The sequence below is a fragment of the Tenrec ecaudatus genome, chromosome 5 (genome assembly GCF_050624435.1).
Source record: "Tenrec ecaudatus isolate mTenEca1 chromosome 5, mTenEca1.hap1, whole genome shotgun sequence".
Lineage (NCBI taxonomy): Eukaryota > Metazoa > Chordata > Mammalia > Afrosoricida > Tenrecidae > Tenrec > Tenrec ecaudatus.
The window spans coordinates 143,810,788-143,822,887 of record NC_134534.1 but is presented as its reverse complement, the minus strand read 5'-3'; the positions used below and the strand labels follow the sequence as shown (position 1 = coordinate 143,822,887).

The following is a 12,100-nucleotide window of genomic DNA, read 5'->3' as shown; positions in this document are numbered from 1 at the left end:
TGGATAAAAGCAAATGGAAAGTAATGACAAAAACTACGAGAGCTGGGGAGGTGGAAGAGCACAGATGACACGGGCATAAGGTCTTGTTATTTATCTGAGTAGATGGGGTATACAGTGGCGATGTGTTCTGGGATTTGAGTGACAGTCTTAAGCCATCACTATGGGTGTTGAATGGAAAATAGATTATCAGAAGGCAGGAGTGGAAGCAGGGAGACAGATAGATAGCCATTACAACAGCTTTGGCAGTAAATTGTCATGGCTAGCACGGGTATGGTAGCAATAAAAAGAAAAGGACCATATGAATACAGGATAGATTTGAGAGGTCAAATCCGATGGGACATTGCATAGAATGTACCGAGGATGAAACCTTTTCATGGAAGTAACTGGGTATCTGATAACCAGAGTCAGACAATTTGAAGGGGGAGCAGGCATGAGGGGAAATGAAGACTGTACAAGCTCAGCACTCATGGCTTATGCTTTGGAGTTGGTTTGCTCTCCTGCATCATCTATTTGGTCACTTGTCAGTATCCTTAAGAAACTTATAGGGATGGAGGACAGTCTAGCCTGGAGGGGAACACAAGACAAAGGCAGCAGTTGAGAGAGAGCAATTAGAAGTTACCAAGGCATTAAGTATGGAGAGCGAAGGATGGCCAAACGTGAGCCAGGTGAGACCGGCAGGCACAGCTCCAGCGGGGCAGCAAAGGCCACACCAGAGAGCATAGATCTGCAAGACGGGGGGACAAGAGGGGGTTGCATTTCAGTGTTTTGATTTGGGGAACAATAATAATCAGATCAGCAGTTTAGTTTTGATGTCTCTGGCAATTTAGATGATGATTTTAAAAGGAGCAGGGAGAAGAAGTGAGGAGGGGGTGGTTAACATTCAGGAGCAGAATGAGCGGCTTGAAAGAGTTGGATATGCCGGGGGTGGCAGTAATAGTGAAAAAGCTGGTTGAAAACCCATCAAGAATGGAAAACAGCCTTGTGGTGGATAAAAGCAAGGGATGAAGGAAACACCGATAAGTCAGTGCACACCATCCACCTTGAGGAATGGAAGGATTCTAAGATGCTAAGGACGCGACCTGAGGGAGAGAAGCGGGAGAGGCCGTTATGGTGAGGAGAGGGCATCTCCCTTTCAAACTTGCTGAGTCTGCGCTGAGTGTGGGATTGCTGAGCAGAGTCTGAGAGCTGGCTGTGGGCACAGCAGCTGAAAGCCCGCGGGAGAGATGAGGCCCAGAGAAAGGCAGCTACAGGGGTGGTGGCACCTCTCAATTGTCATGGAGGAGAGCAGGTGATTCTGGCGACCACCATGACAACAAGAAGTGCAAAAGCTGGCGTTTTCTAAGCCCCTGGGACCAGGCACAGTTCCAACACTTGCACGTCGGAGCTTAAGCCGCCCCACAGTCTCATGACGCAACTACTTACGCAATTCCCTCTCCATGAGGCTGAAGAAATGTAGTAAACTCTTCCTGGGTCATGGTAAAGTGGATGCTGTTATAAGTGTCACGCACAGTGGCCGAGGCAAAGGATCCCAGAGAATTAATAAAGTTTGAGAGACGAGAGGGCTCCCAGAAAGGCGACAGATATCTCATAGTCAGATGCTTTCAGAGGGGAGGTAAGGAGTATGAAGGATCCGAGCAACTCTGGTGAAAGCCGGGAGTGATGGGAACTCCAGTGACCTGGAAAAGGAACGCCAGGCTCCACCACATGCAGATGAAGAAAAGTATTTTGCAGCCAAAATAAAACACATCTGTCATAGAGTGAGTTGTTCCCCTGCCCTCCCCTCCCCACCTTCCATGGTAAAAAAAAAAAGTATGTAATAACGTGACTAAGCCATGATTCCCAATATTGTGTGGTTGTCCTGTTGTGCGGAGCGCTAGGTAAGCTTTGGTTATGGTGTATAAGGCAGGATTATATTATGTCATCGGTCCCCAGATTTATTTAGCCTGCTGTCCCCTTTCCAGAAAATAAATAACTCGGTGCCTCCCACGGCAATGAAAACGTTTTGTACTATGCAGCCCGGAATTTAGGATCCAGTGCGGTTATCTGCATGTGCAGCCCTTCCCCCACTGTTCCAGAACCCCCAGGGGGTGGTATTGCTCACTTTGGGAAACACCCGGTCCTGTTACAGAGGCTAGGTTCTGTATATTGTAGTCACTGACAGGGTTCAGGTCCTTACTTTAGTCGTCACCCTAGCTCCTGTCACAGCCCTGATCTTAGGTAAACTGATTTCCTCTTATTACAAGAGGCAAATGAAGAAACAAGCAAGCAGAGTGGGAGTGATTTCAGTCCCGCCAAGGAAAAAGAGCCAGGACTGGTGCCCTGAGAACTTCCCAGACCCAGGAGCAGAGGACTGCCAAGATACATGAAGATCTCCGAGGAAAGCCAGCCTGCAGATTTGAAAGGAGACAGGGATATTTCCTCAGAGCCAGCAGAGAGAGAGCTTTTTCCTAGAGCATGCATCCTGCACTTGGACTTCTAGCCTCTTAAACTGTAAGAAAATAAATGTCTGCTTGTTAAAGTCATCCCCTTGTAAGGCACTTCTGGCACAGCGCCATTGGCTCACAAAGACACTGGTTGAGGCTTCAAGGCCCACGGCTATCAACACACAATCCTGAGCTGGAGAGTAAGCAGGAAGGAGTCTTGGAATGAGAAAAACCACCTTCTTACCAAGTTTTCCGAAGTTTTAATCACTTTGCCCTACCATTATGTGCACTTGATAGTGACCTCCATGTAACTGGATAGTCCTTCAGCTGCCACCTGAAGCCATCTGTGTCCAGTAAGAGTTAAACCTTGTATTTCAAGAGCCAAAGAAAAAATACTGTTTTAATGCCAACTACCAAAATGCATTAGCAATAACTGAAATGATATTTGCATTAGAACTTATATAACCTAAAAATGGAATTAATGATCAAATGGGTCAGATTTGTAAAGGCAAGAATCACAGGACTTTTTCACTGAAGGTGATATAAATTTTCACATTGACCCTTCCGGGACTGAACATAAAAATTTTTCTGAAGGACCATGGTCATCTATTTTCTGTGTGGATGAATCCGAAAAAGAGAAGCTCACCCTCCTGCAAGGCTACTTAAGTTCTCAGATGATGTAATCAATTTGACCCATCATTACTTATAGCTGATATTTGCCTTCTTGTAACCTGGTAGTCCAAAATCTGCCATCGGAAACCATGTAGAACATAGTTTCCACCTGTATGTCCTTGAGATATTTATTAATATGCACCTGAGCCCTGGTGATTCCATTAGGTGTGTGTGTTAGCTTGATAACTTAAAAGATGGTGGTTCAAACCCACCAACCTCTCTGTAGGACGATGATGAGGCCATTCCCAGAAAGATTTATACCTCAGAAACCCTAACTCGGGTCATTGTGATTTGGAATTGACTCTGTGGCCTAGTGTTAGTTAGTTTTTGTTCTCCACAAATCACTGTCTTTTCTATATAAGTCTTCTTTGCTACACAAAATATCTCCACCACCAAACCACCCCCAAATCAGTTCCAAGATCCTCCCACCCATCACCTTTTTGGTGAGCCTTCTGCAGTTTGTCACTTTCCCTCTTAAAACTGTGCCCAGACAGAAAGCAGCATTCCCAGATGATTTATAACATAGGGGTCTTCTAGCTATTGTTTCTACATATGCCGCAGTTGAAGTACAATGCTATCTTATTAGGTTCAGCCTCGGGCTATCCCTGGTCCCCACCCTTCACTCTCCCAGGCAGCCAGTTTGTTGTATTTCATAAACATGCATAATCTAGAGTGAGCACACCCATCAATCTCACGGATGCCATCCGTCCCTCATCCTTCCATCATTTCTGATCGAGATCACTCAGTTTAATGCACATGATATTTTGTACCAATCTTGCATCAGCAATGCTTCACGCTGCCCTTGCCCCTTGCATAGCCATTGTCCTATTATGTACTCAACCTGGAAAGGTAAATTTCTTCAAAGAAGAAGAAACTGACAAGGAAGATTCAGAGGCCAAAGTTATAAATCCAACTCTTGGAACAAGAGCTGGATGACAGCATCTGGAGGCCTGGTTTGGGATCTGAGTGCTACCATAAACAAATAGTGATATGATTTCAGCAAGGTACTTCATGTGTCTGAGCTCCCACGCTCCCATCTGGAAATGTGGTTCTGAGATCATCTATTTTTTTTCTTTTCTTTTTGCCATAAAAACATTTTAAGAATGAAATAACGACTTACATAAACCTTGGGAGAAGGTCTAATTTGCCTTCTTCAAAACATATTTCTAGTACTTAGCTCAATGTTAGGATAGAGTAGATTTAAAAAAATTTTTTTCAAATTGAAGTTTTGCCATGATCACATTTAATATCCTTGCTATTGTTGTTAAGAACTATAATTTCTTATTTATAGCTCAACCCTCTTTTCACTGCACTACATTGTTACTTTCAAAAATAATAGTGATAATTTATAAATGTTTCCTTTTTTTTGATGTCTTACACCAATCACTATCTCATTTCACCCACTTTTCTGCTGTCCCGTACAGATGTGTTTGACACAATGGATATATGTATGGATTGTTATAAGAGCTGTAAGACTCCTAATAAAGTTAAAAAATTAATAATAGTGATAACATTACAAATGCTATTCATTACTAAACACTTCCTGCATATCAACTGCACCAATGGTCTTTCAGTTTCTGATACTGTGGCATCTTGCATGTACCTAGAATCCTGGAAGCTGCCACTGGTATTTCAGATATAAACAAGGTCAGCCCTGGCAGACTGGGTTTAGTGGTACATTCAGACTACCTCGTCTGACACGAAGCAGAGGCGGGTCTGTTACAGTGCTAGACAAGGCGCTCATTAGGTTGACAGGTGCTCACCATAGGAATGGCTGCAACAGTGGACCCGAACCGGCCAGTGGTCAGGACGATGGCACAAAAGTGGGCGACATTTTCTGCTACTGAAGATGGGGTGACCATGAGCCAGAGCTGACTCCGCTTCAAGTAATGGTAACAATTAGCAGCAACATCAAAACCAAAATCAGTGTACTAAATTCTGTAATAAGCATTGCAAATACAGCACCTCATAGAGAATACACAACGGTCTTTTAGAGCAGTATATACTAAAAGGCATCAAAAAGTTGTGAGGAAAATTGTTATCTTTAATTCCGTTTTCCATGAACTTGTTGCAGCAGCCCTTGAGTGACTACGGCCCTTTGAAAGATGGGGGGAACTAGAAGATCCAAAGGTTGTCACATGAGAGGAGGGATGACGGTTTGAACAGGATTGCGTTAGCCACCAACTTCAACTTCTTCACAGCCCTGTCCCACAACCATTGTTAGCGGTGCTCATGGAAAGGGGTGAAACAAACAGAGAACTCATCTGAGCTCTTCCTTCAAGTGGGTGGGAGGTAAGACCTTGAGCCATGATATCTGTGGAGGTAGATCTGCCACAGGAGCATGTGCACAGGGGCGAGAGGGGAAGGGCAAGAGAAGCTTCCGTGACAAGCACATTCCGAATCTAAAGAAGACTTCAAGGTGACTGTTCCGTCTAAGAAAACAGTCTTTTCAAGCACTTTTAATACCGCTTTAGCAGTATTCACTTGTATATAAATCACGAGCTAATTTATTCATTAAAATATCCTGTACTTGGCAACATTTTATTAACCTCAGTTTATGCTAATAAGAAAAGTGCTTCTAATTTTTGTAAATGCATCTCTTCATAATTATTCCATAATTTTGATTTTCTTCAAGTAGGAGTAAGCCCTTCCCAACCTCCACGCCCCACTCCACATTCAATGAAAATAAATCCAGATTATAATATTACAGGATTATAGGTTGGGAAAGCTCAAATTTGGGAGAAAGCCTATTCCCAAACCTAACTGTGTAGTAGCAGAATTTCCTGGGGACTTCTTTATATTTGCATAATTATTGATTGTTGAGCACTTCAAAAATGTATTGGCTTGGAATCTCCAGGGTCGAGGTGTCCTGGGAATTTAGTGTTCAGCGGCTGGTTCACCGATTAGTTTTAGGCATCGTGGCTATCCATTGCATTCCATTTCAATGCTACACAGGTTCACTGCGGCTTTGGGCAACACACACATAGACAAACACAGGGAGCATGACTCAGAGAAAGATGTCCTAAAGGCATGAGGGTCACCTTAAATGATACGGTGAATGTCATTACTGACAGAATGCTCATTCTTTATATTTTGAGGCAGAGAAGCCATGTCATGCCAATTGTTGTTCCTGTCAGGTGCCCCAAAGTCAGTTTCAAGTCACAATCACCCTGCATACAACAGAATGGAACACTGACTGACCCTGTGTCGTATTTGTGATTGTTGTTATGGTGGAGCCCATTGTTGGGGCCTCTGCGTCAATTCAGCTCATAGCCGGGCTTCCTCTCTGGGGCTGACCTTCCACTTTACCAAGGACGATGTCCTTTGGCAAGCACTCGGCTCATCTGTGAACATGTCCCACATAAGGGAGATGAATTCTAACTCTTCTCACTTCTAAGGGACATTCTGGCTGTGCGACCTGCGGGACACGTTGGCTCGTTCTTCCAGCCGTCGGCGATGTTTCAATAATCTTCCCCAGTACCTTCTTCCACACGCATCAATTATTCTCCTGTCTCCCTCACCCATTGTCTTGGTGCTACCAACATAAGGTGACTGAAAATCCCATAGGTCGGGTCAGACACATCTAAGTCCTTGAAGTGAGAGACATCCTTGCTCTCTAACACTTCAAAGATGGTCTTTTTTTGCAGAAGATTTGCCCAATGTCGAACATCATTAGATTTATTGCTTGCTGCCTCAATGAGCATGTACTTGAAATTGATGTAAAAGTAAATCCTTGACCTTTTCAATGTTTATCATCTACTTGTGAGGATTTGGGATTTATGTTGAATTGCAATCCTTGACATTCCTCATTATGTCAAGTTTTCTTTGCTTTCAAGAAGCAAGGTTGTGTCATCTGCCTATCGCATATTGTTAATAAGCCTTGCTCCAATCCTCCTTGCCTTTTCACTCTATGAAGAGCCCAGCTTCTGGAATTATTTGCTCAGCATATGGACTGAATGAGTATAGTAGAAAGATACAACCCTGATGCAGACATTTCCTGATGTTAAACCACGCAGTATTCTTTTGTTTTTTTGAATGACTGCCTTTTGGTCTGTGTATAAGAACTGTGTGAACACAATGGAGTGTTCTAGAATTCCCATTCTTCACAATGTTACCTGTACGGTACTATGGCCAGCACAGTGGAATCCTTTCACAGTCAATAAAACACAAGCAACCACCTTTCTGGTGTCTTCTTTTTTCAGTCAAGATCTCATTAGTTCTTGACCATATGCCACTTCTTGAACTTGAGGCATGTAGACGAATTCTTTTTGGAATAGTGACTCTGTATACCTTCCATCTTCTTTAGGCATTTCCAGCATTATTCAAGATTTTGCTCATAGAACCCATCAATATAGCAAGCCAGGCTTCCGCTTTTTACTCGGTTATTTCAGTTTGAGATAGGTTGAGCTTGATTTTTCTCTTTGGGTTTTCTAATCCAGGTATCTGCATATTTCATTATAATGCTTGACCTTGTCTTCTCTAGCTACCCATCAAAAGTTTCTCTTTAGTTCTTTTATTTCAGTATTTTCTCCCTTCAATTTAGCTGCTCTATATTCAAGAGCGAGTTATAGATCGCTTCTGTAATTCACGTTCATCTTTATCTTTCTTTCCTGTATTTTAAGTGACCTTTTGTTTTCTCCATGTATGATGATGTTCTTGGTGTCATCCCATAATTCACCTAGTCGAAGGTCATTAGTGCTCAACATGTCAAATCTGTTATTTAAATGATCTCTAAATTCTGGTGGGTTATACTCAAGGTTGTGTTTTGGCTCCCATGGACTTAATTTCTTCATCTTCAAATTGAACTTGCAAATGAACAATTGATGGATGGACTTTGATGATATTGAGCTTCTCCAATTTTTCTTCCCACAGATGCAGTCAAACTGATTCCTTTGCATTCCACATGGTGACTTCCATGTGTGTAATAGTTAGGCTTTGTGTTAATTTGTCTGGGTCAGGATTCCCAGTAGTGTGGCAATACAGCCTCCCCCTTAAGGTGCAGGGCACAGCCTGATGGTGTGTCCTTAGAGGTGTATCCTATTCAAATTTATAAAGAGATCATAGAGAACTCTCGCTCTCTTTCATTTGTGGCTGACTGAATCTTGTATCCGTGCAAGTGGCTTGGAATATTGCCTTCTGATCCTGGACACTATCTACAACCTGCCATAGCATCTGATCTGTGAATCTGCCAATATGCCACTGCCTCCACAAGTCTCTGATTTTCTAGCTTCAAGATTTCCAGCTTCTTGACTTCCTGGCCCACCAGCTACTGCCAGCTAGAGGAGTAAGGAAAAGTCTCCAGTATAATATCTGACAAGAAAACTGAACATAACTACTTCTACAACAGTATGAACCATTTTTCTTGACATAAACTTCTCTCTTTATCTACATATATATGTCACTGGTTTTGCTTCTCTAGAGAAACTAGCTAACCTAACATGTATTATTATTGTTTTCCTTATTGAAAAAGATATTAGCAAGGCCATTAACAATGGATGCAAACTTCCATCGCATAATCTCCAGCGTCACTTCTATCAACAGGGTAATATTTTCAACTATTATTCCTTCCTCTTTGTTTCCAACTTTCCCATTCCAATCACATGTGATTACTTTGATTGCAGACTTGATCAATATCAGGCCAAATAAGTTGATAGAATTCTTCAGTTTCTTCATCACTAGCTTTGGGGACTGGTGCATAACTTTGAATAACAGCTGTATTAGCTTCCTTTTAGGTTTGCAGATATTATCTTATCAGAGACGGGGTTGTACTTCAGATAGGTCTTGGAACATTTTGTTGACAATGAATGTGACTGCAGTATTTTGAATTTTCATTATTAGCAAAGGAACCTATATGGCTGTCTGATTCATAGTTGCCAATCTTCTGACAACTTCCAATTTTCCAAGAGTCATACGTTATACATTCTGTTCCAATGATTACAGCGGTTTCTTCTCATGTTGAGTCATGCTTGGTCAGCAAAAGGAGGTCGTGAAAGCTTTGCAAGCATGTCCTTCAAGACGGTCTCTGCTTTGAGGAGGCAGTTCTCCTCCGGTCGTATTTTGAGTGCCTTCCCACCTGAGGGGCTCATCTTCCAACTCTATCCTACCCTGCTCCCCTTCTATTCACTAGTTTCAGTTGCTGGTCCCTCAGAAAGGGACTACTTATTTTTCCTTGCTGTTTCGTCCTTAGTCTGTAGACCCAGTGATACTGGTACACTGTGGGTGACCCTGCTGGTATCTGAAATGCCAGTGGCATTGTTTCCAGCAACACACAAGTCATCCCAGTATGACCAACAGATAGACACATGAGGACGGTAGCATCTAGTTACCTCAAAGAAACTGTAAAGACAGATAGTCGCATAAGCAAATACTTTCATCAGATGCATGTAAGCAACCGAAATAAAGCATATGTGTATATTTAAATACACATATATGCATAAATGTTTACATATGTTTATACATAAACATATATACATATATTTAAAATCATTCTCAAAAGACTACAACAGGTGTCTGGACTAGATGGCTAACTTGGCAACTCTCTAACACCCAAGACAGATATTGTTTATCAATCACAGCACTTTCCAGAAACAGATTAAATGTCTTTTACAGCCAAGCATTCCAAGGAACGATGCCACACGATCAGCTTTGACATGGGGAAAATATACTTGTCCTTCCTAGAGTACATAGATGGACAAACCACTTCCATCTTACATTTTGACCCAGCACGGCACAAACACCAAAAGCCTCTCATGCAGACGTCACCCAAAGAGCAGACCCTCTTGCTCTCCCTGATTCATGTCTGTGGGATTTCACTTCTACGTATTGGAATGGAAATTCTCAGAAGTTCATCAACTCTTTGACAATGATGTCACCAGTTGCATTTACCTCCTTCAAACCAGATGTACATTCTGCTAATGATAACTCAAAGTTCATCTCAGAATAAGTACCATTTGAATAGATAAACTGAGTTCCAAAGGGGTTTGGGGACTCATTATATTATTTGACTGAAAGTAAAGAAAATAGGTCTAGATCTGTGTCCCCATGAGCGGCGCTGTGGGTCTTCTCCCTGAGAGTCTCTAGGCCATGTCCTTGTGCAACACATAGTTAATGTCACAGTCAATTGTAAGGTAGAAATCACAAGGACTCTTGGTTTCTGCTCAGATTCATAGAAGAATGAAAAATTATTAAAATTCATGTCCTTAAGTTTCCATAATGGCCATGCTTAACTCCTTGGGCTCTGTCCTTACTTCCCAAATTACTCTGGGCAGAAGTTCTTTAAGAGCAGATCTGGGTGATACCCGGTTCATTAGGTTGGTTCCATCACACTGACACGACCCCTATGATCAAAACATAGGATGAGAGAGAGCCGACCTACCTCATCGTAGATGCTGTCATTTCTGCTGAAGTCTCCAGTCTTCCTGGGGAGAACATGGACGTGAACATGCTGAAAAGGTAAAAGAAAGAGAAAGAAAATAAAGCCTGATTGTCTTTCCATATATTTTTAGACTTGACAGTGATGCTTTCATGAAGCCCAATTACACCACACTGGATCCTGGCGGATTATTTTTCAGAGGAAACCGAAATTCACCCTCAGTAACTTGATCTGCAATGTGCTGAGAACAGAGAGGCGCCTAACAGGAGAGAAGAACTCGGTGGGGTACACGAGGGTTGGCGTGAAATGCCAGGGTGTGTGAGGGTCTGTGGAATTATTCATCACCGGCAGTCTCGGCTGTATGTAGCCAGAGCCTTGAAATGACAGCTCGTTTTACAAGGTGACCACTGCGACTCTGAAACTGACAAGTAAGAAGTGACTTACAGAAAACTGCCTAAGGAAAGCGAAAACGAGAAGGTCTGAGAGGCAAGGGCTGAGGGATCGAGTCCGGAGTTCCCATAGGAATCCTAGAGCAGGTCTCCTGCATTAAGCTGTTACTTCCTATAACAGGACACAAAGCGCGGTGCCTGCATGAGCGCACTGAGTGTCCTTCCTCATCCTGTGAAGCAAGTTGTACTATGATGCCCATTTTCCGATGGGGAAAAACAACAAAGGAAACCCTCTCTGCCCCAAAGATGAAGGCACCATCGGCAAGGGTAGAATGACCACTGCGAGCCCGACAGTCAGATTCCCATCCCCGCGCTCTTCAGCAGCATGTGCACTGGGCCTGCGGACTGAACTGGCCATTCTACACAGGCCATTTCTCTAGCCCAGCGGTTCTCAACCTGTGGGTCACGACCCCCTTGGGGTCAAACAACCCTTTCACAGGGGTCACCCGATTCATAATAGTAGCAAAATGACAGTGATGAAGTAGCAACAAAAATAATGTTCTGGTTGTGGGTCACCACAGCATGAGGAGCTGTATTCAAGGGTCGCGGCATGAGGAAGGTTGAGAACCACTGATCTAGCCCTCCAGTACAGCCAGGTATTATACATAGAAATGATGGTATGCAGAGATCTTGAAACAAGACACACAGCCCAGCTAATTCAATATATTCTTCAAGGCTAAACTGCCATTTCTAAGTTTTACTTTCTAAATACCCTCTATTGTAAATCGCTGAAGTGCAACCTCACTCCTGCCCTTGAGCTATGTCCCAGCATTTATTACAAACTGCGGAGGACTGTGAAAATGAAGTGCCTAAATACGGAGAGGCAGACACAGAGTCACACCTCATCCCGATTACACCCACCCCATCTCAATTACCACGATCGGGCGGCGTGCTTCCAAAAGGCCTCCCGAGAAGGAGAGATTAAGTGTCCCCAATGGCTTTGCTGCTCAAGGAGGGGACCTGAGATGCTATTAAAGCGGAGACAGGGAGCAAGGCAGTCCAAGGTGAACAGAACAGAGAGGAGCTTCCCATTACCCCTGCTTACACAGCCCCCCAAAGAGAGGCATGGCTTTGCCTGAATAGTCTCCAGTCAACAGCGTTATCAGTCACGGATCCCTCAGCAACTGGGGCAAGTGTGTACTTTAGTCACAAAGACTATGTGAGCGAGCGGGAGGAAGAACAAA

General features: G+C 43.2%; 1 protein-coding gene across 4 annotated transcripts in view; it reads right to left on the bottom strand.

Annotated features, from left to right (window-relative positions):
* FHIT (fragile histidine triad diadenosine triphosphatase) overlaps positions 1–12,100 on the bottom strand; it is a 1,786,389-nt gene that overhangs the window by 222,259 nt on the left and 1,552,030 nt on the right. For all 4 annotated transcript variants that reach the window (XM_075550745.1, XM_075550742.1, XM_075550743.1 and 1 more), the window contains one exon: positions 10,471–10,539. In XM_075550745.1, coding sequence (XP_075406860.1) covers positions 10,471–10,539 — 69 coding nt within the window. The remainder of the gene's footprint in view (positions 1–10,470; positions 10,540–12,100) is intronic.